This window comes from Medicago sativa, chromosome 1 (genome assembly GCF_051527215.1).
Source record: "Medicago sativa cultivar Bolivia chromosome 1, Bolivia_mono, whole genome shotgun sequence".
Classification (NCBI taxonomy): domain Eukaryota; kingdom Viridiplantae; phylum Streptophyta; class Magnoliopsida; order Fabales; family Fabaceae; genus Medicago; species Medicago sativa.
Genome location: NC_140749.1, coordinates 12,305,258 through 12,331,947, shown reverse-complemented (window position 1 = coordinate 12,331,947; position 26,690 = coordinate 12,305,258). Strand labels below are relative to the sequence as shown.

The 26,690-nt window shown below is 34.2% G+C and overlaps 3 protein-coding genes across 3 annotated transcripts; 2 read left to right on the top strand and 1 right to left on the bottom strand.

Moving 5' to 3' along the window:
• Positions 1-7,853: 7,853 nt before the first annotated feature.
• Positions 7,854-17,594, top strand: LOC146952737 (L-arabinokinase-like). Its single transcript, XM_085705100.1, has 28 exons — positions 7,854-8,172; positions 8,370-8,477; positions 9,295-9,363; positions 9,480-9,563; positions 9,754-9,830; positions 10,063-10,129; positions 10,479-10,536; positions 10,644-10,711; positions 10,796-10,858; positions 11,774-11,827; positions 11,922-12,024; positions 12,103-12,212; positions 12,319-12,438; positions 12,718-12,774; positions 12,909-13,063; positions 13,167-13,308; positions 13,508-13,591; positions 13,753-13,878; positions 14,093-14,223; positions 14,314-14,483; positions 14,732-14,775; positions 14,881-14,976; positions 15,065-15,141; positions 15,435-15,632; positions 15,790-15,955; positions 16,051-16,122; positions 16,268-16,471; positions 17,202-17,594. Exons 1-28 carry the CDS (start codon positions 8,065-8,067, stop codon positions 17,367-17,369), a joined length of 2,979 nt encoding a protein of 992 aa, XP_085561226.1. The 5' UTR covers positions 7,854-8,064; the 3' UTR covers positions 17,370-17,594.
• A 2,496-nt stretch (positions 17,595-20,090) lies between these two features.
• LOC146952736 (protein NRT1/ PTR FAMILY 1.2-like) lies at positions 20,091-23,279 on the top strand. Its single transcript, XM_085705078.1, has 4 exons — positions 20,091-20,356; positions 20,484-20,701; positions 21,533-22,083; positions 22,196-23,279. The coding sequence occupies exons 1-4, from the start codon at positions 20,242-20,244 to the stop codon at positions 23,085-23,087; spliced, it is 1,776 nt and encodes a 591-aa protein (XP_085561204.1). The 5' UTR covers positions 20,091-20,241; the 3' UTR covers positions 23,088-23,279.
• A 128-nt stretch (positions 23,280-23,407) lies between these two features.
• Positions 23,408-25,567, bottom strand: LOC146952735 (gamma-glutamylcyclotransferase 2-2-like). Its single transcript, XM_085705089.1, has 8 exons — positions 25,459-25,567; positions 25,111-25,187; positions 24,816-24,872; positions 24,473-24,529; positions 24,348-24,388; positions 24,175-24,243; positions 24,003-24,082; positions 23,408-23,638 (listed from the first exon to the last, which is right to left on the bottom strand). The coding sequence occupies exons 1-8, from the start codon at positions 25,565-25,567 to the stop codon at positions 23,508-23,510; spliced, it is 621 nt and encodes a 206-aa protein (XP_085561215.1). The 3' UTR covers positions 23,408-23,507.
• Between the last annotated feature and the right edge of the window lie 1,123 nt (positions 25,568-26,690).

The following is a 26,690-nucleotide window of genomic DNA, read 5'->3' as shown; positions in this document are numbered from 1 at the left end:
TACCTCATTTGTTGGTGAAACAATAACTATACCTATTCCAGAACCATTTTTATGACTAGACCCATCGAAATACAATGTCCATGGAAATGTTTCGATGCCCCCAGTCACAGGTTCTTCAATGGAATGATCAGCAATAAAATCAGCCACTATTTGGCCTTTCACAGTTTTCAAAGATTGATAAGTTAAAGAATATTCTGTGAGTGCCAAAGCCCATTTACCAACTCTACTATGCAGAATAGGTTTAGATAACATGTGCTTAATAATATCGAAATGGGAATAAACATAAACATCAAAAGGCTTTATATAATGTTTAAGTTTCATACATGAGAAATATAAACAAAGACATAGTTTCTCACTAGGATGATATCTTGTTTCAACATCACTTAAAACTCTACTAAGATAATAAATGGCTCTTTCTATACCATTTTCATCCTCCTGTGCTAACATACTCCCTATAGTTCTTTCAGATGATGCTATATATAACTTCATCTTTTTGTTTTTCAACAAAGGTGAAAGAATAGGAGGATTAGATAAATATGACTTTATGTCTTCAAATGCCTTTTGATGTTCAGGCTCCCATCTAAAAGTTTCCTCTTTCTTTAATCGAAGTAATGACGAGAATGCTTGCGCTCTGCCACTGAGATTAGAGATAAATCTTCTGAGGAAATTTATTTTGCCTAATAAAGACTGCAACTCTTTTTTGGTAGAGGGTGCTTTAGCCTCCATTATAGCTTTAGTCTTATTTTGATTGATTTCGATGCCCTTTTTATGGACAACAAATCCTAAAAAATCACCTGCACAAACACCAAACGCACATTTTAATGGATTCATTTTTAATCCATATTGTCTCATCCTTTCGAATGATAACCGTAAATGTTCTAAGTGTTTGTTTTCAGAAGATGATTTCACAACAATATCATCAATGTAAATTTGCATAAAATCTTCAATAAAATCATGAAACATTGAATTCATTGCTCTTTGATATATAGCACCAGCATTTTTAAGACCAAATGGCATTACTATCCACTCATAACATCCTAATGCCCCTGGGCATCGAAATGCTGTTTTAGAAACATCTTCTTCAGCAATAAATATTTGATTATAACCTGAATAACCATCAAGCGTACTCAAATATTCGAAACCTGCTGCAGAATCTACCAACATTTCTGCTACTGGCATAGGATATTCATCTTTGGGAGTAGCGAGATTTAAATCTCTAAAATCAATACAAACTCTTATACTACCATTTTTCTTTTTAACAGGAACTACATTAGCTAACCAATCAACATACCTTGCAGGCCTGATGAAGCCACATTTGAGGAGTCTTTCGATTTCTTCTTTTATTTTTGGTAGAATCTCTGGTGCAAACCTTCTTGGAATTTGCTTCACTGGTTTCTTGTCTGTCCTGATTGGCAATTGCAACTCTACTACCTTTCTACTCAAACCAGGCATCTCATGATAATCCCAAGCAAAGCAATCCTTGTAATTTTTCAAAAGCGCCACAATTCGATCTTTGAAGCTCTTAGGAATCTTTGAACTTATGTATGTTGGTCTTTTTACAGAACCATCTCCTATATCCACTTCTTCAAGAGGATCTTGGGCCTTCATTTTTATTGTAGATCCCATTGGATCTTCTTCAAAACCCAAAGGTTCATCATCATAAATACAATCTAATTTTTTATCATCAATGAGGTCATCAGAATTATTTTCCACTGAAGCATCGAAGACCTCTTCTTCTTTGGCTGTTTCAGCCAAATCGAAGTTTTTCTCGGCTACATAAGCCGTAATCTTTTCCCATATGCTGGGCTCAACCATTGATCACTTATTGATATCCCACCTAGTTGGTGAGATTTCATTTGCTGAACATCCTTGGTCATCAGTGACCCTCTTGTACGAAGTACTTCTTGTCTTCAGCAAATCTTTTTCCTTTACAGGTATCTTCTCATGGCAATCTTCGTTGTTCACCACTACGAAGTCATCGTCGAATGCAGTTTTCCAACGAAAACCCCATTCTGGTGCAAGTTTTACAAAGAATTTTTCTTCTTTAGTCATAGAACTTGATGCATCATTTTCCATGAATGGTGCAATAAATTGAAGCTGTTTGTCAAAGTTCTTTTTGTTGATATCTTGATTATCAACTTCAGCTTTAAAATAATAACTCTGATCAGCCTCAATATTCTCTACCAAACCATCTTTCCTCCAAATCACAATCCTTTGATGCATTGTAGAAGGAACTGCACCTACAGCATGGATCCATTCCCTTCCTAATAATGCATTGAAATTGGCTTTAGAAGGAACTACCAAAAACACAGTTGCTCTGGTTATGCTTCCTACTACCAATTCTAGTTCGATAGCACCAAGAGATTGTCCAGTAGATCCCTCATAATTAGTGAGCACTACATTATGTGGTTTCAAATCACATTCAGAAATACCAAGTTTCCTTAGAAAAGATTGTGGTAAGAGATTAACAGTAGCACCACCATCTACCAACACTTTGTTAATTCCAACACCATTTAATTTAGCTTGAATAAACAAAGGCTTTAAATGAAGCTTCATGCTATCATCAGGTTTCTCGAACACTGCATGTTGATCTTCGATGCAGCCATTATTCATAACATAATAACATAGAGGTGTATGACGAGCCATTTCCTCAGTGAAATCACATTCATCATCATGATTGGCCTTCGAAGATACATCATGTGCATATTCAATTGGTAGTACAGAAACCACACATATAATGTCAAGACTTGGTTCAGAATCTGAAAAAGTAGAAGTTAGAATATCATCATCCCCTTTAGGGATGTTTAAAGCAGAAGATAATGGAGGGAAAATTCTTTCAGTAGCTGGTTTTTTAACCATTTCGAAAACTATTGGTTGTTTTCCCTTACTTTTGTCACCATTAGTGACATCTTTTAAAACTCCTTCCTTTTTCTGGCGTTGAAAACGGCGCCATTGAGTTCTAGTCATAGGATTCTTACCTTTATAGTTATTTTTGTAAGCATACTTGTTAGGATTAGAACTCTCTGGTTGGTCTGGAACTTTGACAGCTCTTTTTACCCATTTTGTTGGTGGTGCTGGAGGCGCAGAATGACCAGTTTTCTTGCCTCCAGAGAAAACCCAAGTATCAATAGGAGACTTCGATGAAGGAACGAACGTCTTCTTATGGTTCTTCATTTGATACTTCTCTGAAGTTTTCATCTTGTAAGGAACACCTCTTTTGTTAAAGCCAAACTTAGAACGGTTCTCGAACCACCCTCCTTTACGTTTTGTTTGAGGTTGATATCCTTCAACTGATTTCGCAGCTTCTTTATCGAACACTGCACTACATCGAGGACAAAGCATAGCATGGGTGTTAGATATTTTACATCGGTTTAAAAAATCAACCAAATCTTCTTCAGCCTTTGGATATGCTTTCTCCATTTCCTTGGCCAATTGATCATCAGTAACCACTGGCTCTTCAATTCGATGGTCCTCAGTAACCATTTCTACATCAATATTATCTGAAATTTCCACCATATTGATAGAAATATCAGCAAACATGGACTCTGCCTTTTTCATAGGATCTCCATCCACTTGTTGTTTTGGTTTTTCTCCGAATTTTAGCCTCCCTTCATCAAGAGCTTTTTGTACAGAATCCCTGAAACGAGTACATCGAGATAGGTTATGACCTAAAAAACCATGGAATTTACAAAATCCTCTTTTCTTCCTTTGTTCCAAAGGAGGTAACTTCATATTAGGTGGCACCAATATTATGCCATCATTAACTAATAGATCAAAAATTTCTTCACTTTTAGTAATATCAAAAGTATAAGTTTTAGAAGGATATTTGTCACTCTTGGGATCTTCAGGATTTTTTCCATTGGATGGCCTCAACATTTTACAAGCATATGGAGGTCCGTCTTTTAATTCTGCCAGGTTTATATCATTGTCTTCAACGATATCTAAACCCCAATCGAATTCGGTTTCACTATCTCCTGTTTCTATATAGGCAATTTTTTCTTTTTTAGAAAATTTGTTATGAGTTCTAGTTTTTTCAGCTTTAAGTCTTTCAACTTGTCGAACTCTGTCTGCCAATTGGGCCATGTCTCTTAAGTACTGGGTATCTAATTTCTTTCGAACAGAATAATCGAGGCCACCAGCAGCCATTTCGACTAATTCATATTCTGGAACAGAAGTAAAACATCTAGCCTTAAGGAGACGAAACCTATTGAGATAATCATCTATTGACTCATGACTTTTACGTCGAACACTGGCCAATTCTTTCAAACTAATCTTAGATTGACCCATGTAAAATTGTTCATGAAAAGCTTTTTCTAATTGGTTCCAACTATAAATTGAATGAAGAGGTAAAGTTGTAAACCAAGTAAAAGCATTTTTTGTCAAAGAACTTGGGAAATATTTCATTCTCAAATTTTCATTTTCTGCAATATTTCCTGCTTCCATGAGAAACCTAGCAATGTGTTCGACAGTAGATTCATCAGTTTCTCCAGCAAATTTGGTAAACTTTGGAATTTTCCAATTTCTAGGCAATTCAGCATCTAAAACATACTCAGACAAAGGAGACACAAAATTTGGTCGACGTAAACCCATATTAAAACCACTTTGGGCTAACAAGGCCTCGACAATACCCGCTATATTATTCTGACCATCGAAATTGTTCCGACGGGCTTGTAAAACCACTTGATCGGCATCCTGGTTTCTATTAACCAAAATGGGTTGCCTTTCAGGTTCTGCCTGAACTTGTGGTCGTACTACTTGTGGTTGGACAATATTTTCATGATTTCGAACCATTGGTTCATCAGCAATTATTTCAATTGCCCTCACATTTCGATTTTGAGGCAATTGGGTATTTTGGATTGGTGGAGCGCCAAAGAAATTGGCAATTCTTTCCATTTGATCAGACAACCGTTGATAACTAGTGTTGGTGTCTCGAATTAAAGGATTTATGACAGTACCAATTTGTTGGGTCATCCTATTAATCATATCATGATTAGTTTCTTCCATAGTTTGCCTAATAGCAGCCATAGAAGCGTTGGTTAAATTTTGTTGGGGACTTCTATATGTTGTAGATACCCCAGGACCAAAAAGTTGTGGTAATGAAACATTTAAATTCTCTGAAAACATATTACCACTAGTTTGTAAGCCTTGCATTAATGATGATGGCATACCATATGGCATTGATCTATGATCCCAAACTCCTTGAATAGAAGTATTATTTGGATAATCATGTGAAGTTTGGGTAACCATCGAAGGCATGGCTTGAGAAATTACTGTGGCCATCGAAGGCATGGCCTGAGACGATGTTTGAATGACTGTATTACTAGTTGGAATAGCCTGGGATGTTCTAACATTCCCTGGGGATGAAACATCATCTTCAACCGTCACTTGATCCACATCTTCATTTGAAGATGTTGGATTTGTTTTCTTTTGGTTGTTAGCGCGTGTCATATTAAGAAGCAATTTCTTGTTTCTTAATTGCATACACAACAAAACAAACCAGAATTAAAAGAAACTCTAACAAAAACTATAAACAAAAACACAAACGGTCCCACTGGGCGTGCCAATTTGTTTACGTTGGATTTTCGTAAACAACCGCTGGTTTACAAATGGTAACTTGCAAGATCAACCAGTAAATCTTAGGACATATTGTGTTTGTTCTTGTTGTTAGAAATTCTGCGTTTTTGATGTCAAAAATATAAGAAATATGATAAAAACAATCGAATTCAATCCACTTGAACTCAATCGAACTTAATAAAGTAAAGTGCAAGAACACTTAAAGAACAAAGGGTAAATTGCATTGATTAAACAAAGGTTGGTACACAGATTCATACATTGCAACTTGTGACTCGTTTCTCGCTTCCATACGGATACTTTGAGTATAAGTTTGTATGACGGAATTGTGACCTGTTTTTCCTATGAAAAACTACTATTTATACTAAGTCTAGAAATAACTACACTTCTTTGAAATTCAAACTACAACTGCCACAAGTCGACAGTTTTACTTATTTGAAAACAAACTTAAAATAAAAACTGACTTAAAGAATAACTGTTGATAACCACCTTCGAAAACTGCTTTATCGAAGTCTTCTAGCATCTTCGAACCCATATTTGCTTTCAACACAACACTCTGTTCGAATCTTCTTTAAATCTAGGTCAACTATACTTTGACCACATTTATTACAGCTAGTAAAATATATTGGCTAACACCATAAAAATAGTACAAATTCCGGTCTTTGACAGAATCTATCTTATATAACAGAGAAGGGAAAAAGAACATAAGTATGAATCAAATGAAGGTTCAGTATAAATCGGACCCATAAGTATGAATCAAACAAAGTTTTTTTTTTTTTTTTTCAATTTACACACTAAATAAGTTCCAATAGAAACTAATGAAACAATTAGGCCAACTCAATAAATCATCTCATCCTCACCCAAAACATATAAAAAGAAGATTTACACGCAATATCTGTTCTATATATAACCATCACTTTCATTGCTCCCTACCATCATTTTCGTTGCTCCCTACAACCTGGCTTTCCATGTTTCCACGGAAAGTAAAATGTACCGAATATCCAAAATTAAAGATGGCTCAAACCTATCTCTTAACCTCGACACTCTCAATCTTAACAAGGGAATGCAGAGCATCGTCGATGGTCAGTTTGTATGGAATTTATTTTTGTTTCATACCCTGTTAAAAAATTGTCTCTTAATACCACATCATACTAATAAAACTCATACCCATTTTACTTTAGGAAAATGCTATTTATCTAGAAAAATAGCATCAAGAATTTTTCAAGACACATGTGGCAAGTTTTAATTGCATGATTTATTTGTCCACTTCCTATTTTTCAGTCACACCTCCTTGAATTGTGGCAAATAGTGCATTGTGATTGGTTGCTTTTTATTCTTGAAGAATTCTTGATGTTTTTTTTCTAGAGATATAGCATTGCTCTTTACTTTAATAGTAAAAAATTATACAACCCTTAAACAACTCACATTATAATTTTATTTTTTATATCCGTATTCAATGTTATTCATATCGTATCTTATTTAAAATATTTCAGCAATTTTTATGACATCCATTTTACCACATGATGGTTTCTTCAATGAGCTGAAAAAAATAAGATGCAAGTTCATCAACATATGAAACCTTTATGACACTCTCATTGATAATGCTCTTACAACCCTCTCTTAATGTTAAACCCATTCTTCTCACATTTTTAATGGATATCTTATTCCCTTGGTCAACAAATTTCTAAATACAAAGCGTATTTATTCCACACCACAATAATTGATCTATTAATCCCCTAAAAACAATTGATCTATTAGTAAAAAAAATTATCTCAAAATATCACTCAAATAAATTATCTCAAAATATCACTCAAATTTTAAGGATAACATAACAAAAAAAATATGATAGGAACTAGGAAGACAGAGGAATTTTCTCTTAAAATAAACTTATAAAATGAAGTATAAAAAAAGTTAGAAAATGATACTCGGACTAATACCATGTAAAAAAACATTACGTTCAGATATTTTAATGATCCTACTTAGATCTCAAACTTGCATTACCAAGCTCATCATACTGAGATATGAGATACTATTAATTTCTTCGGCCGAGCAAGATGATATTGAATTTTTATAAAAATAAATTCTCCTACAGATAATTGTTAACAAATTTAATCCTAATCATCCATCCAATTTGAAACACTCTCCTCCTAGTAGTATGCAAGTGAAATCCAATTTTGGAACAAGTCTTTCACGCAACTCAATCCTCTTCTCTAACTTTATCCATATCCTATGTAACAACCTAGTCATCGTTTTCATCATCAATCATTACTACTGTTGCTACCATCATTCTCAAATTTAGAAAATAATTAACAAGCTAATAATATGCTTAACCATCAATTTTTTGAAGAGGCATGCTTAACCATCAATTATAACTATAAATATTAATTTAGTTTATCTTCTAATCTTCAACACTAGAGACCAAAAAACAAAACATTAGTATATAACACTCTCATTCTTCTGTTTCTTCTATTGATTAATTAAAAAAACATCAACATGAGAATTGATCAAGAAAGTGGTGCAGTTTCATCTTCTAGAAAACATCTTGTTTTTGCTTATTACATTACTGGTCATGGTTTTGGACATGCCACTCGTGTCACAGAGGTAAAAAAAAAAAATTCTTCTCAATTCATCCCAATTTTTGGTTTTTCATTGTTTTTAGCTAAATGGGTCATTGGATCAATAAAAAAAATTCAATTTTGATTTTGGGTTTTCAATTTCATAAAAGAGGGACAAAATTGATTTGAAGGGATCATTTTGTTTTAGATGTTATTGAATTTTGAATTGGAATGAATGTGTAGGTGGCAAGGCATTTGATCGATGCAGGACATGATGTGCATTTGGTAACTGGTGCTCCTGATTTTGTTTTCACATCTGAAATTAAGTCTCCTAGATTATTCATTCGCAAGGTGAGTTTGTGTTTTCATTCATTCATTCATTTGTATTTTTCAATTTTAAAGGATATACAGTAATGTGAATTTTTAATATAAAGTTTCATTCTAATAGCTATGAATCACGGAAACCGGACACGACACTGACACAGACATGTTGACACCGATGATAATTTGAGAAAATGACATAATGTGTCTAGGTCGTGTTTGGACACATAAGCGTGTCCGACACCAGGACACACCTAATCCGAGAAGTGTTTGTGCTTTGTAGGTTCGTAGTATAATCAAATTATTACTATTGAATATGTTTTTGATAAGGAAAAAGTATTGGCTAAAAAGTGTTAGTCAAATCTCAGTCATTTGATTAATCTAATGGCTAATGGCTCTCTTGGTCGTTAGATTACTCTAACGACTGAGATTTTATGGAGAGGATCCAAGTCCATAGTCTAGAGGTTGGATCGTCTCCATTATGCTGCTGCAGAGTGCAACAGCTTGGAAAAGATAGAGAAAGAGAGAAAACACAATAGGTGATCTTAGCTGGGGGTATGTTCATATCTATGAGAAAGAGTGAGGAAAAAAAGAGCGAGAGAGGGAGAGAATTCATTAGATGGATAAGGGATGTAAAGAGACTTGCCAGAGAGGGTTTCCGTCCTTAAAGCCTATCCGTGTAGCTTGTGATTACGGTTTCTTGCACGTTCAGTGAATTTGCTTTTAACTGTTTGTGAGAATTAGTATTCTCAGAGTTTCACTTCAGTGTAGTTTGAGTATAATGCTTTATTGTACTAATTAAAGAGACCGTTTTTGAAGCACTTATTTATCCATTTGTACAAAATAGGTGCTTTTGGACTGTGGAGCTGTTCAGGCAGATGCTTTGACCGTCGATCGCCTTGCTTCTTTGGAGAAGGTAATTTGAAATGTCATTGCGAATTTGATTGTTCATAGCTGTAATGCTTTGAAATAGTTTATTCAACAATGTTTCTCTGTGTTGCTGATCCCTTGTTTTGTATTTGGCTATGGTAGTATTCTGAAACAGCAGTGAAGCCCCGAGCTCAAATCTTGACATCAGAAACCGAATGGCTGAACTCAATCAAAGCCGACTTAGTGGTATATGAAATTTCCCTTGTTAATTTGAAATAGAAACAGTAAGTATAATTAATAAATAAGATTGTTTGAGCGGATGCAAGTCAAATTGAAGGGAAACCATCATATGACTAAGGACCAACAAGCAGAAAAAAAATGATATTGTGATTTTAATTTCTGCTTAGAGTAACTTTGAATTGATTTGAGAAAACAGGTCTCCGATGTTGTTCCGGTTGCATGTCGTGCGGCAGCAGATGCTGGCATTCGCTCTGTCTGTGTGACAAATTTCAGGTAACTCATGTAGACTATCATTTTTTCTTCTTAGTGTTATTTCTCTTTGATTACTTAAAAATATTATGTGCATGGTAAAACCAACATAGGAAGGAAGTATATACACTAGTATTTTTCAATGATGTTATTATGATAGAAGTATATACTCTTCATTTTTTTCGTTCTTTATGTGTGTGTCCGTGTCTTTGTGAAGTGTCTGTACTACCCTCATTGCATATCTTTGTTTTTTCAGTTGGGACTTCATCTATGCAGAGTACGTCATGGCTGCTGGACTTCATCATCGTTCAATAGTTTGGCAGGTGACAATAATCTTAATATGAAGTTGTCTTGTTCCATTGTTTGTTCTTTTGAGAGAAATGTTAAAATTTGCTTGTTCATCTTATATCAAATGATATTTTGTTGTTCTAATCATATGAATGAGACGTGAATCAAATAGCATAATTTGTGCTCTCTTGATAATCCTCGGTCTTTTGTGTGTTGGTTGGCTTATTGCTGAAGCCAGTCATTTCTTTTGAGTGAGAGTTTCATTACTGTTTGTTTGTGTTGATATTTGTTTATAAATAACTGATTATGTTTAGAAGTAATTATGCCCAGCATTTAGTCTTGTATATAATTAGTGGCAAATATCGATATTTTACACTGATGCAGATAGCTGAGGATTATTCCCATTGCGAGTTCCTTATTCGTCTCCCGGGATATTGCCCAAGTATGTAAATGTTTACATAATTTCATGTTCATAACCTAGCATTATTTGAGACAGTGCCGACCTTAATTAATGATTAACTTGAATTGTGGCATCTCCGATATTTGCAGTGCCTGCTTTTCGCGATGTTATTGATGTCCCTTTGGTGGTGAGGAGGCTACACAAATCTGCAAAAGAGGTATTACCTCCCAAACCACAATGGATCTATTCCATAGTGTGATTTAACTCCTAATCTACATGCTTGGAATTTCGCTTGTTGAAGGTAAGGAAGGAACTCAACGTACCAGATGGTGTGAAGCTCGTTATTCTCAACTTTGGTGGCCAGGTGATTGCCTAGATCCCCTCTTTTAAAACCGGAATTTTATAATAGTTTTTACATTCATGGATGATAGAAGATGCTTCTATTTGGTATCTCATCCCTTCTTATTGTTGTATTACTCGAGCACTTGAACTCTAGAATCAGTGTTGTCAATCGCGGACCGCAAAAACACAGCAGTTTATTCAAACTCCGCTATGCGACAGTGTTACAGCCTGCTAAAGCCACTGTTTGATAATATTTTGAACTAAATAATATAGCGGAACAGTAACAATTTGTTCAAATTCTATGTTACAGCGCCACTATTTAACAACACTGTCTTGAATGCTGCAATTTTGCAACAGTGTGTTTTCTTCATTTGAATCTCAGATTGGTGGCATGTTTTGGTTTTGCTTCAAGGTTCTCATAAGTCAATTTGGCATTTTGGCAAGCTTGATTACTAGTTTGGTGGGAATGGAAAGTATTTCAACAAAACAATGGCTACATTGTATTCATATACTCTCCGATACATTATTTTAGCTGTGATTACGGGGTTTTAAAACTGTACCTGTGGACTGGTCCGGACTCATGTGAGTCCGGACCAATTGTTGGCATAAGCAACTCGTGTGAGTTATGCGCTATGGACTGGTCCGGACTCCGGACAAAATTATGGCATCATCCCATGAGTTGGTCTTGCACGCTTTAGATCTTCATATCCTGTAAAATCTGCAGTGCTCATATTCATACATCATTCTATTTACCATCTTTTTGTCACATCATATGAATTTGTAACAGAGTCTTAAAGTTATAAGCAAGATATTTGACAGGATTATTATTGCTAGCTAACACTACTTTGTTGTAAATCTTAAGTCATTTATAACTTGATACTTTTCAATTTTATCTCCAATATGTTGTTCTGTCTCTGATTACTCGTCTTATCTCCAGCCATCAGGATGGAAGATAAAAGAAGATTTCTTACCTCCTGGTTGGTTGTGCCTGGTACTTCTTCCACCATTGTTTCGTTAAAAATGCTATTCATTTATTTTGATCATAATATATTTGGTCATATCTAATTCTTGCTTTCATGATCAAGGTTTGTGGTGCTTCCGACAACGCGGACCTTCCGCCAAATTTTAGAAAACTTGCCAAAGACGCATATACGCCCGACATTATTGCAGCATGTGACTGTATGCTTGGTTAGTATGAAACTTGCATAATTGCAAATATCAATTAAGTGTAGCAGTGTATATAATTTGCAATTTTTATTATTTTAGGAAAAATCGGATATGGTACCGTTAGTGAAGCCTTGGCATACAAGTGTCCCTTTGTCTTTGTACGTAGAGATTATTTCAATGAAGAACCTTTTTTGAGAAATATGCTTGAGGTATTCTATTGACTTTTTCTGTATAAGTTTTGCTCTCCTCTTCAATGTTTTTTTTAACCGTTGAAGGTCTTACAAGATAGTAACCATCATTTGTTTTTTATTTTAGTATTCTCAATGTGGTGTCGAAATGATCAGGAGAGATTTAATCACCGGTCACTGGAGACCTTATCTAGAACGTGCGATAAGTTTGAAACCCTGCTATGATACAGGCATCAATGGTGGTGAGGTATCATCTTTTTCTTTTATTAACCAACTCATTGGCACTTATTTTTTAGCACTTATCACATTACCTCTATTTTGTTATTTGAACTGAAATATTAAAGTGTTTATCTTTTGTTTTCTGGATAGTAAACATCTATGCATAAAAAGCTATTGTGTGTTCATATTCTTCTATGGTTGTTCCTTTCCCTGCCTTACGATCAGCGTTTTACGTGTCAACTTCGAAGCTTCTATTTATTTCCAAAAGAGTTGATAAATTGGTTCATAAAACATTTTGAAAATGCAGGTGGCAGCTCACATCCTTCAGGAGACAGCTTTTGGAAAAAATTATGCATCGGATAAGGTAAAGGCCCTGTGATTGCTATCTAGTTGCAGTGTTAGCTTTTGTTAATTTTGTCATTGATTCGTTTTCCTGAAAATATTGCAAAAGTGTTGAAACTTTTATTTTCATTTCAAATTTTACTTAACGGCGTTTAGCTTAGTGGAGCGAGAAGATTGCGTGATGCAATAGTTCTTGGTTATCAACTCCAAAGGGCCCCTGGCCGAGATATTGCTATCCCAGAATGGTACGCTTCCGCTGAAGACCAACAACCTGGTTCGCCTGTGAATTCTGGAGGCTATGCATTTCATTCGTGAGTGTCAATTTTTTTTTTCCTGTGCGTATAATTTTCTTGGTTGTTCCTTAATAGGAAATATAACTGTCATTTTCTTTTCCCCATTATATTATTTTTCTAGGGGCATTGAAGATTTTGACATTCTTCATGGAGATGTTCAAGGTCTTCCAGATACTGTGGCATTCTTACAGAGCTTATCCGAGTTGGTTGTGAAGCATACAAAGAGAGAGCGCAAGGCTGCAGCTAATCTCTTCAATTGGGAGGTCTTAATCATTTCATCTCAAAATCAAAATTTATAAATTTATAAATTTCTTTTCTCTGAACTTACATCTTTTAATGGGAACAAGATACCCTAATAAAGATAAAAATACCGAAGAAAATGTGTTATTAATATTGACTTGTTATCACTTCATTACATAATCTATTAACTTCAAATACTGATTCTTGGTAAAATTGTGACAGGAAGAAATTTTTGTTACGAGAGCTCCTGGAAGGTTAGATGTAATGGGCGGTATTGCTGATTATTCTGGTAGTCTTGTCCTGCAGGTTGAATTTTCTGTCCGCTTATGATTTTGATTTTCATTGCATTTGATTCCCTACAGTTTCAACGGTCATCTTTTTCATGTAGTTTGACATTTATGATAATAACTATAGACCGTGCTGTACAATTTAGACAACAACTCACTTTTTTTTTCACTCTTTTGCAGATGCCAATTAGAGAAGCTTGTCATGTTGCTTTGCAAAGAGTCCATCCGAGTAAGCATAGACTGTGGAAACATGCCGAGGCCAGACAGAATGACAAAGGAGGGCCTCACACTGCTGTCTTGCAAATTGTATGTTTGAGAACGTATAAAATTTTCACATACTACTTTCAAATTAACTAACATTAACAACTATTAATTGGAGTTCATTCATATAACTATGAGGCATGACAAATGAATAATCTTGATAAATAAGATTGCACATTGATTGGACACCGTCATCACTTTATGAAGATGATAATGACTTTTCCTAATGTTCATTTTCACTTAATCTCGATCACGTCAGGTATCATACGGCTCGGAATTAGGCAATCGTGCCCCAACTTTTGACATGGATTTGTCTGATTTTATGGATGAAGGCAAGCCAATCTCGTATGAGAAAGCAAGAAAATACTTTGCTCAAGATCCAGCCCAAAAGTCGGTAACACTAATGCATCACTTTATATGCATAAGCCATTTTCTCATGCATTCCGTTATGCTAATATGACTATGGGCTAACTGTCACAGGTGGGCAGCATATGTTGCTGGGGCAATTTTGGTCTTAATGACTGAATTGGGTGTGAAATTTGAGGATAGTATCAGCATGCTGGTATCATCTGCGGTCCCAGAAGGGAAAGGTGTATCATCTTCTGCATCTGTCGAGGTCGCTAGTATGTCTGCTATTGCAGCTTCTCACGGTAATAACACTTAATTTTAATAATAATTTACGATGACCTAACCATTTATTTTTGGAAACCTAATTGTTCTCGTGGATATTCAGCGAGACAAATTTGTTTATAAGTATTTGACATCTCTCTATTTTATAAAAAATAGTATAATTTATTTTATCTTTAATTCTGAATGTTATGTATACTTAAACATTAATAGATCTATTTTTCTTCCAATAAAAATGTTGATTATGTTAATTTCTGTCTTTGTAACTCAGGATTGAATATCGGCTCAAGGGATCTGGCTTTGCTATGCCAGAAGGTTAGACTCTATTCAATATTGTGATCAACATGGAATCCCTGTGTTATTTGTAGCATGCATGTTCACTTGATTTAGTTTCACTCATTCTCTTACAATTTCCATCAGGTGGAGAATCACATTGTAGGAGCTCCTTGTGGTGTTATGGACCAGATGGCTTCAGCATGCGGTGAAGCCAACAAACTTCTTGCTATGATTTGCCAGGTTTGCATCATTACAAGCTACAAAAATCAACGCTCTCTTATTATTTTAGACTTCAGACTCAATATGGTACTGTTTGTTATTGATGCAGCCTGCAGAGATTGTTGGCCTCGTCGAAATTCCCAACCATATCCGGGTTTGGGGAATTGATTCCGGAATAAGACACAGGTTGGTTTTATATATATATCTTTGTCTGCTTTACGGATGTTAACTATTTTTTTTGTCAAAAAGTCCTTACCTATTGTATTACAAAGACATAAATAAGTGAAATGAGATAATATACAGTTAAGGGTATCATTGGAAAAAAGACAAGTGATTTCAGCAAAAAAAAAAAAAAAAAATATTTTTATTTTCTTGGTATGTGTAAATAATGTGAAAACACACGTAAGAGAGAACAGAAGTTGGTTTATAAGTTGTATTTGAAAGCAGCGTGGCATGGCCGTAAATGTTGTATATTTCAGTGTTGGAGGTGCAGATTATGGATCTGTCCGAATTGGAACCTTTATGGGTATGAAGATGATAAAGTCAAAGGCTTCCACGGAATTGACTGAGATGAGTGCTGCAAATGGATTGAACTCTGATGAAGTAGAACAAGATGATATAGAACTACTTAAACAAGAAACTTCCTTAGATTACTTATGTAATTTAACACCTCACAGGTAAATCTTTTTTCCTCCTTTATTTGGAAAAAAGACGTTATCGTGATTGCCAACAATTTTTTATAAGATAATTTCGTCTTATAATCTGTGAATTCGATTACCATGCTTTACATTTTGATGTGATTATATAATTCCTTCTTATAATTTTTGTTGGCAGATTTATGGCTCTTTACGCTAAGACACTTCCTGAAACCATTGATGGTGGTCAATTTTTGAAGGAATATAAAGATCATAATGATCCTGTCACTATTATTGATGAGAAGCGTACTTACGTAGTGAGAGCTCCCACATTACATCCTATCAATGAAAATTTCCGAGTCAAGGTTAGGACTTTATTCCAGAATTTAATCGCAACTGATTGTTTGTTCTAACTGTTGCATCTTTTTACCTAATTCCTTTGCCATAATATGGTATGCAGACCTTCAAATCACTTCTGACATCGGCAAGTTCAACTGATCAACTTAACTCTTTAGGAGAATTGCTATATCAGGTACATGTACAACTTCAGTTGATCAATGCAATGTCTTAATTTCTTATACTCTTGCAAAACTTAAAATGAAAATCTGATACTAGAATTCAGAATACAAAAAATGTAAAAGGAGAAAAATAATAAAAATATAAACTATCATTTGCAGTGCCACTACAGCTACAGTGCTTGTGGACTTGGCTCTGATGGAACAGATAGGCTTGTACACTTAGTACAAGAATTGCAGCATAGTGCAGCATCTAAAGCCGAAGGCGGTACATTATTTGGAGCCAAGATCACTGGTGGCGGTTCAGGTGGAACGGTTTGTGTAATCGGTCGAAATTGTCTCAAGAGCAGTGAACAAATTTTTCAGGTATTTTTTATTTTATTATAAATTTATCTTACTTTCATTATCATGAAATCCTTCATATCTCTTTCGGGCCAATTATTTTTGTAGTTTTCAATCTTGAATTTTATGCCTCATAGTTCCTTTGTATGAGACCTAAAGTTGTGTCTTTCTTGATGGCATGATTTGTTTTCCAAGACATTGAAAAGACAACTTTTTCCATTATATTATTTCTAGGTTTAAATATATTTTTGGTACTTGCAGCAAATATATCGTTTTTTGCTTATGGTTTTTGTATTTTGTTTGTTTTGTTTTTAGTTAATGCAAATATACCACGTTTTTTTCGTCTTTATTATTTTGTTTTAATCCATGTAAAATTTGATAATGTTGGAATTGGACACTAAAATATGTCCAATATTCATTTCAGTCCTTACGGAGTTCATATTTGAGGAACTAAAATCAAATGTTGTAAATATTTTTATACCGATCAATTCCAACATAAACACATATTTTAGGGACTTAACAAAACAAAAGGACTAAAAGTAATAAGTGATATATTTGCAAGAACTAAAAAATATTTTTTGTTTAAAGGGATTAAAAGCAAAAGGTAATATATTTACAGAGATCAAAAACATATTTAAACATTCTTTTTATTACATTCCTTGTCCTTCTTTATTGAACATTCATACAAAGTCTTAGTAAATGAGGCGTCATCGAATACTAGCATTTTAAACCCTGCAATAATTTTGTATTTCAGGTTCAGCAGAGGTACAAAAAAGCTACCGGTTACTTGCCGTTTCTTTTCGAGGGCTCATCACCCGGTGCAGGGAAGTTCGGCCACCTGAAAATTCGCCGGCGTGCTACCCCCAAAAAAATTGACAGTGTTGGGGATGTTAATGCAGTCTTGGCAGAGAAGAAAAGCTGATCATGGCTTATATTTAAGTATCTTACAATAATTTGTACAGTAGGGTAAATTTTTGAAGGACATTCCTTTGTGATATTTTCAGTCATGGCCAGAATAGAAATTAGCTGGCTTGATGGAATAAATGTAAACTGTGAAGCAAGGAACAAAGATTATGGTGAAAGAAGCTGTTCATGGAAATAATATTGGATAGTAATGATATCAATTATTAAGTATGACTTTGTATGACTTTGGTGCGAATTTGCAAAGTGGACCTTCGTCCTTTAGCCATTCATATTATCTCTAAAAGATGAGAGGGACTTTTTTATGAAAGGTCAATTGTTGATGAATCAAATATGGTAGTAATTACATTGAATATTGTACAATCAACTCAAAAGCTTAAAAAGTGTGATTTGCAACTTAAAACTTACTTTTTTTCCTTCCTTAACCAGTGCCTCGAAGGCAAACTAGCATGATCAACGAGAGAGTGTGAGTTGGAATGAGAATTTGTGAATAATGGGTAGGTATTTATAGGGGTAATGATGTCATAGAGTGTAACCATGAGTCAAGGGAATGTGAAAAAACGTGATCAATCACAACTCACCAGTCATGGAAAAAAAAAACATGTTAAATGAGTCACACTTGTTGTCCAAGACACCATCCAAATTTTGGATTGGCTCAAATTATAATTTGAAACCATTCTCACAATGTTTCTACTTATATAATTCGAACGAGTCCAATACTGTGTTAAAACTTATACTTTTGCGGTGATAGGTCATCTTACGTTATTTTTAGTATGCTTTTTAATCATTTTAGTTGTGATTTGAATCGGTAAAGAGGAGTTTTAGAGAAGTTGCTCATGTTTTTCAGTCATTTCCTTAAACCAAGTAATTTATAGGTGTTTTTAAAGTATTGTGTTGCAAAATCATGTAATTCGGCAAATTAAGACACCTTAATCACCGCTAAAATTCTACAATCAAAACCTTTAATTTTTTGCAATCAACTCTACTGCTTCGCGCAATCAAATCAAACTTGCAAACGCCCCCTATTTTAAGTCTAGCTAGTTACATAGTCAAAACAACAATCCATGTAGAAACAATTTTACTTACTACTTTATTACGTGGAAACGGTTTGGTGCACTTGGCAAATTTTGTCATCAAGAGGGTTTGAAACATTTCAGATTTTATAATACGAATTAGTGAAGTACAAAAAAAAAAAAAATTACGGTCCACGATGCACATAAACTTCTATAAATTGGTGTCTTTGGTTCATATGCGTACCAAACTACAAAATCATGAACACTTATCAAGTAGATGTTAACACGAAACTAGTTTTAGTGTACTATAACGAGGGAAATCTAAATCTGTAGTGTACTACAACGGTCTTTCAACCATAGAGATATAAGAAGCGTGGACAGTGTTGAGTACCGCCGTTAGTCGGTTGACTCATATGGAAGTGTCTGGTTCACCTAGGTGAAGCTCCTAAATAACAACAACGTGAGAACCATGTTCTCTATATTTGGTCAGCATAGTTCAAAAGGATTGATTGAGTTAGACGCTTCCTTGGTCAGATTATTCCACGATATTCAGAAAAGTTTGATTTGGCACAGGATCTGCGAATAAATCCGGGTTTGCATGGATATACTTACTATATGAAGATTTAAGTTTGACTGATTCATGATTTTGTGTGTGTTTTATTATGTTGTTTTACGTTGTTGAAATTAAATTTCATGTATTATGAACTCTGTCAAACCCTCCAAACTTCAAGTTTTAACAGAGCCTAGAACTGATTCGGATTATACAATTTGAACAAGCCAAAAATGTGGATTGTGGCGTTGCAAACAAGGTTCCTCCGTTTTGTGGTCTGTTTAATGAATTTTAAACATTTTAAATGTTTCCATTGACTGTAGGTATAATGTAGGAACTTTTTATGGCTATAAATAATCTTGCATTCTTCAATCTTTTATAAATAATCCCGCGTTTCTAAAAAATCCCCGTACCCGGGTCCATACCCTCGTGGGTAACAAGTATGGTGCCCGTCCCCATACCCTATGGGCATCTAAGCGTCCGTAACCGCACCTCTTTCACAACAAAAAGATAATAAATAACAAAAAATATCACACCATAATTAAAATATGATCATAAATCTTTTAAATCAACATAAAAATTATTACGCATCATATTATTTAACCAAATAAAAAGCATCTAAAATATAAAAAACAAGTGCATATTATAATAAATATCAAAGACTTAGGATTACTTAAATAACTTTAATATTAAATAAAATTATTGGTATAGTCTATATAATGTGCGGACATGGGACAGGGTGGGTACTAGAGTGTCCGTACCTGCGCCCATACCCGTTCAAATTTGAGGGTAATTACCCGTGCCCGCACCCATACCCATTAATGAGGGTATTTACCCGCCCATCGTGAGTATTTTTTGCGGATGCCCATTGGGTTTGGGTCCAATTGTCATCCCTAATTTCTGATGATCATCCATCTACTTAAAAAAATTGTATATAAAAAATATATATATATATATATATATATATATATATATATATATATATATATATATATGTGTGTATTGTAAATTGAACTCGTGAACCGCGTGTAGGTAAAAAAAGAAAACCTCGCGACCGGCGAGGAGCGAAAATAACAAAAATCTTTCATTGTTTTTGTCCGACAACAAAAAAAAAAAAAAACTTTGTTTTATGAAATAAACAAAAGAAAAATGTACAACTATGTCTTTCCATTTTTAGTCAACTATCAAACAAACACTCCATCCCCACGATCTATACCTACCTAAATATCTTATCTTTTCTATGAGTTCAATTCTCATTCACATCTAAAACAACAAGAAGTAGCAGCTAGCTAGCAAAGAAGAGTGAAAAAATGGAGTACACAAACAGTGATGATGCTACAACTGAAAAACTTATTGAAAATGGCAATTCTTCATCATCTTCTCAACCCAGAAAGGGTGGTTTAAGAACCATGCCCTTTATCATAGGTACTCTACTCTTTCATTCTATCAAGATCCAACGCTTATGAATTAAATTTTTAATTTTTTTGTTGATAATTTTTGTTTATTTGATGACCCTTTTGGATGTTTTTTTGTTTGTTTTTTTTTTTTGCAGTGAATGAGTGTCTTGAGAAAGTGGCAAGTTATGGAATAATGCCAAACATGATATTATACTTTAGGGATGAATATAACATGCCTATTGCTAAGGCTAGCTATGTTCTTTCTACTTGGTCTGCTATGTCCAATGTTTTGTCCATCTTTGGTGCTTTTCTCTCTGATTCTTACTTGGGTCGCTTCAATGTCATCACTATTGGCTCCTTTTCTAGCCTTCTTGTAAGTTGAATTACTTACTATAGTCTTTGAAATTTTCAAATATTTGTATGTCAACACCGGAACGAGGTTGAGAAGGTGATACAAAATTCAAATCTTGGCTACTAACATTGGATGAGATATGATCTGAGAATGTGTTTATAAGTGGTGGACAATCCTTAGCTTATGAGCTAATTTTTATAGGATGGGTTAGGTCTAATATAAAAAACTAAGATGATATTAGAGCCTATCTAAGATCTGTTGGGTCACCAGCTATAAGGCCACTTTTGGCACTGGGCGCAAATGGGGTGTATTAAAGATAAAAGTCCCACGTTTTAAAAATGTCTTATTAGTTTCTACTTTCTAGACATAAAGACTAATATGGTCAATGTTTGAAGTTTTTAGGAACTAAAGTGTGGTTTTTGGATTATGCACTAAATTTGTAGGTGGGGATGAATTTAGGCCTTTGGGAGTTTGATTCAAATTCAAATTTGGGTGAATACATTAGTTTATAGAGTAAACCCCCCAAAATGTTCCCTGAAATTGCAGGGGCAAAGTTAATCCGGTCCCCAGAATAAACAAAATTTTATGGAAATATGGAATCGGAAATCATCGTTCATTTTAGTTGAGATGTTAGCAAACATTTCAAATCAGTTCTTAAAGTTGAATACTTTTTTTTTTTAATAAAAGATTATTACGAATGTCAAGTTATGAATACTTAAAAATCAATTAGTTTGCGAAAGATTATTATGAACGTCAAGTTAGTCATCGCAAGTGTTAGTCAAGATAAATGATTCTTTTCATGTTACTGTTATGATGCAATGATTCTGCTTTAACATTTCTTATATTCCACAGGGTTTAACCATTTTGTGGTTAACTGCCATGATCCCGGCGCTAAAACCTACCTGTGCATCACTCTTTGAAATCTGTAATTCTGCTACATCATCCCAACAAACAGTTTTGTTCCTTTCCTTAGGATTAATTTCCATTGGAGCTGGTTGTGTTAGACCTTGTTCCATAGCCTTTGGAGCAGAGCAATTGACTATTAAGGGAAATTCCAATGATGGGAACGGGAGGCTCTTGGATAGTTACTTTAATTGGTATTATACCTCAATTTCAGTTTCAACCATTATCGCGTTGAGTGTGATTGCTTACATTCAAGAAAACCTTGGATGGAAAATCGGGTTTGGAGTACCTGCTGTGCTAATGCTCGTATCTGTCATCAGTTTCGTTATTGGTTCACCGTTATATATCAAAGTGAAGCCAAGTGAGAGCTTACTCACTAATTTTGCAAGAGTAGTTGTGGTGGCAACCAAGAACAGAAAACTTAGTCTTCCTGATCACGACTCTGATCGTTACTGTCAAGGTCATGATTCAAAGCTGATTGTTCCTACCGATAGCCTTAGGTACTGATTATGCTTTTGCTCTCATGGATAAGTTATAAATATTGCACAAAGCGTCTAATTTCCTCGTAATTTATATTTTCAAGGTGTGAATTAAGATGTTCTTCCTATGCAGGTTTTTGAACAAAGCTTGCATAATAAGAAATCCTGAGACAGATCTAAATCGAGATGGGTCAATTTCTAATCCGTGGAACCTATGCACAATAGAACAGGTGGAGTCGCTGAAGTCTTTGCTCAGAGTCATTCCTATGTGGTCAACGGGAATCTTTATGATGGCGACTCAGAGTTCATTTTCTACTCTTCAAGCCAAAACTTTGAACCGGACGTTATTCGGCAATTTCAATTTTCCTGCAGGATCGTTCAATCTTATCATGATATTCACCTTAACAATAGTAATTCCTTTATATGACCGTGTAGGAGTACCTCTACTAGCTAAATACGCAGGCCGGCCTAGAGGATTCAGTTTTAAAGTCCGCATTGGGATAGGAATGCTGTTTGCAATTGTAGCTAAAGCAGTAGCAGCTATTGTTGAAACGGTGAGACGAAATGCAGCGATTGAACAAGGGTTCGAGGACCAACCTAATGCTGAAATTAACATGTCGGCTTTATGGCTTGCTCCAGAGTTTATTTTGTTTGGATTCGCCGAAGCTTTCACACCAGTTGGACTGGTTGAGTTTTTCTACTGTTTTTTCCCTAAGAGTATGTCTAGTTTTGCAATGGCTATGTTCACATTGGGACTAGCTTGTTCTGACGTAGTTTCAGCTGTGCTTGTGAGCATTGTGGACACGGTCACTAGTATTGGAGGGAATGAGAGCTGGTTATCGACTAACATCAATAGGGGACATTTGAATTACTACTACGGGCTACTCACTTTCTTAGGCATTCTTAACTACTTCTATTATCTTGTTATTTGTTGGGCTTATGGACCCATAGAGGGAGAGAAACATGAAGATTCGGCCAGAAAGAAAGACGATAAATTTGGTTACAGGGAGTTGCCTACTTCATAGATTAGTTTTTTAGTATATTATAAAGTTTCTGTAAACACTAAAAAACTGTAGTAGTGTATTACAAAGCTGTGTTTTTATTGTGCATGTAAAACTAATATGTTTAGGTTATCGAGAGAAGAACAATGGCAAAGAGAAATACATGTATTTCACTGTTCTATTTACAAAATAATTAGAAATGATTTTGATCAAGCACATTACAAGTTAGTTTCATTTTAACATCTCCCTTAAACTCAAATAGTTGTAGATGCAACTGTTTTGAGTTCGGAAACTGAGGTACGAAATCTTGTCTGATGATGTGCGTTGGTGTAGCGGTCAGCTGGCTTGTCATGCGTATGTGCAACAAATGAAATGGCATTCAATTGCTCATGGAAAACGTCATTGTGTGATCTTTGGATTACACTTCTGTTTTTGCAATGTAGATTAGTGGAAGATGTTGAGTAAAGCCTTAAGTCTTCCAAACAACTTCTTGTCATTAGGATGTACTTTTCCCAAAACTGCAAGTACCTTCCTCACTTCATTGGCAAGTTCTATCACCATGTCATCCTCATGTCCTGCACATGAAATCTCTCAACTCATTAGCATACATGTATACAAGAAGCTAGTTCCTGCATTTTTAAATGCAAGATTTATGTAGCATAAGCGCTTATGGTAAAACTGCTTATATATAAGTTATTTCTATAAAAGGAGATTAAAAAAAAAAAAGTCAAAATATTTTCATATTAGCTACAAGCTGTTTTCATACACTACCCTGAAGAACTTATGGAAAGAAACTAAAAACAACTACCAAACAAATCATAAGTTGTTTCCATAAGCTCTTCCAAACGGTCTCAAAAGTGCTTATGTGATATGTCAGTAAAAAAAACTCAGAAAAACCAATCCTAACAGGCTCTACATGCTACAAGATAAAGAACTTACCAATATCATACATCGCCTTTTCTAGAAGGAAAATGTAGTCTCTATTGTTTCCACAAGGGCCAGAAGCAGTAGCTATTTGCCTGAATTGATAAATGTAAATTAGAAGAAAGGAAACATAAGTAAGGACATCCCTTTCACATGAAAAAGCAGAAACTAATGTACAATAACATACCTAGCCATATCTTCCAATGGAGCTGGTCCTAAGTAGTATTTGTTGTTTTTGTCATTAGTGGATGTGAATCTGCATATTGAAATTAGTTCTGTGTTAGGATTTGAGTGATCTTATAAGTTATAACATTTAACCAATACAAAGTTAGAAAGTAGCACAAGTGACTGATAACTTACACTACTACTCCTGTGAAAGCAGGTTTCAATGAATCTCCTTCCTGTAGAAAACAAGAATAGAAAATTAGCAGCAATAAAAATTCAGAGGTAAATTAAAATTAAAATTTGATGTATTACAATCTTGCCTTGTAGAAGTTTACAAGAGTCTTTTGATCATATTCACATTCTCGCCGCTCCAAATACTACACGAAAAAGAGAAGGGAAAAAGTTGGCTCAAAGAATAGTAAATTGAACCGTGTATTCACACCACACCACAATAGATTTATGATAGACTCTAATATTATCTTAAAATTCGAGCTACCTCACTCGACGTCAAAAGACAGTTTATAGGGTAAGGTTTATCCGCCACTTATAATCAGTATTTTAACCATGTAAATCAAACCATAATTTTTCTATTGGCACAACGAATGTAAACATAGTGATGGTAAAAGACTAGTCATGGAAACTGTTTTATATGCAAGTAGTTACCTTCATAACCGTTTTTTCTTTTTTAGGGCCTCCACGAACACAAAATGCAGCACCCCACTGGAAAAATATACATAGTATTACAATTAAAAAAAAAAGCATATCATGAAAAGTAAAAATACAAGACATGGTAAAAATACTGCCAAAACTAACAATGGATAGTCAAATTTTTATCAATCATTGTTACATTGTTGTCTGTTGATAATATGCGTGACATATAAAATAACCAAAGTTACCTTGTAAAACCAAACCAGGAATGGTAATAATTGTAATTATAATAAATAAATAAATAACTTACACAAATTGCTCCTTTTTTATGCTCCAACGTGCATATTCTTGCAGTATACTCAGGTGTTCCTCGATGGTCAATACATGCTATAGATAAGTGGAACTAATTAATATCAATTCTAAGAAGAGTTTAATTAGCATGTCCTGTTAGTGTAAAATTATTTTAGATATATATTTAATGATGTATTGCCACATCAATTAATGAATATGACAACTTATGTGTTTTTAAATATATTAAATGACGTGACAACGTATCTTTGAATGAATGTCTAAAATAATTTTACTTCGACATCATACTAATTAAACTCTTCTAAGAAATGGTGAAAAAAAAGTTCAAATTCAATGACTGCATTATTACCTAAATAAAAAACACTTCGATAGTCTTTAATAAAACCAATAACTTTCTCATCATGTTCAAATCCTGGGTTCCATACCAATGAACCATAGCCAAATACCCAAAACACCATGATTGTATTGTATGCACCTTACAAACAACCTTCAATAAATAAATTCATCACAAATGTTATTTGAACATTAACTTGCGACCCATAAATTGGATAAGTTCAAATCATAGTCATAAATAAGAATTAAAAAAAAAAATGGCATTGATCACAATATAAAAAAATACTATAACAATGAAGAAAATTCATGCTCTTACAAATTGAAGGAAGCAAATTAAGCTCTTAATAGAGATTCAAACTATATCATACTTATATACTGGTGCTAAAGGAATTCAGCATCCTCCAAAAAGAAAAAAGGCATTCAGCATGTCACGTATTTGGAAATAAACATAAAGTTGTGGATGTACATTGGAAAGAAACATGTCTCAATACATACATTAACAGATAACAAAAGCATATAGATTGTAATGGTTTTTGTTTTTATTTAATTATTAGTTTAAATAAGGAAATAAAATTTAAAAATTCCTTTAAAAAAATAAAAAATTGATTATGTATCAAACTGTCTTTATGTCTTCATACACAATTTAGCTTTATTCTATCTTTTCCTTATTAAGGAAGTACGATGATTCAAAACTAATTTTTCTTTTTTTCCAAGAATATCTTTTTGAATCAGGAACTTTTTTTGTTTTTGAAATAATTTTAAATTGGTATTTTGTCTAGTTAAAAGATATACGTTGAACTTTTTTTGTGACATACGAAGATACGTTGAATGTAGACATATGTACGATAAGTAAGAAGTGCATGGACTGCGTCATACTCATACTACTTAACGAAGATTACTTAATCATTAAACAAACAATTGAACTTTTGAACTTAAATGATTAATGAGCTCTATCAAATTACAAATTATTGAAGAGAATTTAACTTTACTTATTATCCGGCCGAACTTCGAATTTCTAGAACCCATTTTTCCTAAAAACGAGAGGTTTAACACAAAATAATAAAGCAAGATTAATTAACCTTTTTTTTGTAAAAGGATTAATTAACCGTTAATCAAATTAATTGTTTTTTTTTCTTTCTAAAAAATTTAGCTCTAAACTTACATACACTTAAGTGTTGATAAGCAATAAACTGTGTGTTCAAATCCGAGTCAACATATTAATGTCTATGCCGTCCTTTATCATCTAAG

Coding starts and splice junctions, on each gene's coding strand:
- LOC146952737 (XM_085705100.1), top strand. CDS start 8,065: ATGAGAATTGATCAAGAAAGTGGTGCAGTTTCATCTTCTAGAAAACAT. Junction 9,364..9,479: donor GCCTTGCTTCTTTGGAGAAG/GTAATTTGAAAT, acceptor TGGCTATGGTAG/TATTCTGAAACAGCAGTGAA. Junction 14,977..15,064: donor TTCTTGCTATGATTTGCCAG/GTTTGCATCATT, acceptor TTATTGATGCAG/CCTGCAGAGATTGTTGGCCT.
- LOC146952736 (XM_085705078.1), top strand. CDS start 20,242: ATGGAGTACACAAACAGTGATGATGCTACAACTGAAAAACTTATTGAA. Junction 20,357..20,483: donor AACCATGCCCTTTATCATAG/GTACTCTACTCT, acceptor TTTTTTTTGCAG/TGAATGAGTGTCTTGAGAAA. Junction 22,084..22,195: donor GTTCCTACCGATAGCCTTAG/GTACTGATTATG, acceptor CTTCCTATGCAG/GTTTTTGAACAAAGCTTGCA.
- LOC146952735 (XM_085705089.1), bottom strand. CDS start 25,567: ATGGTGTTTTGGGTATTTGGCTATGGTTCATTGGTATGGAACCCAGGA. Junction 24,873..25,110: donor ATAAAAAAGGAGCAATTTGT/GTAAGTTATTTA, acceptor ATATTTTTCCAG/TGGGGTGCTGCATTTTGTGT. Junction 24,530..24,815: donor AAGAAAAAACGGTTATGAAG/GTAACTACTTGC, acceptor TTTTTCGTGTAG/TATTTGGAGCGGCGAGAATG.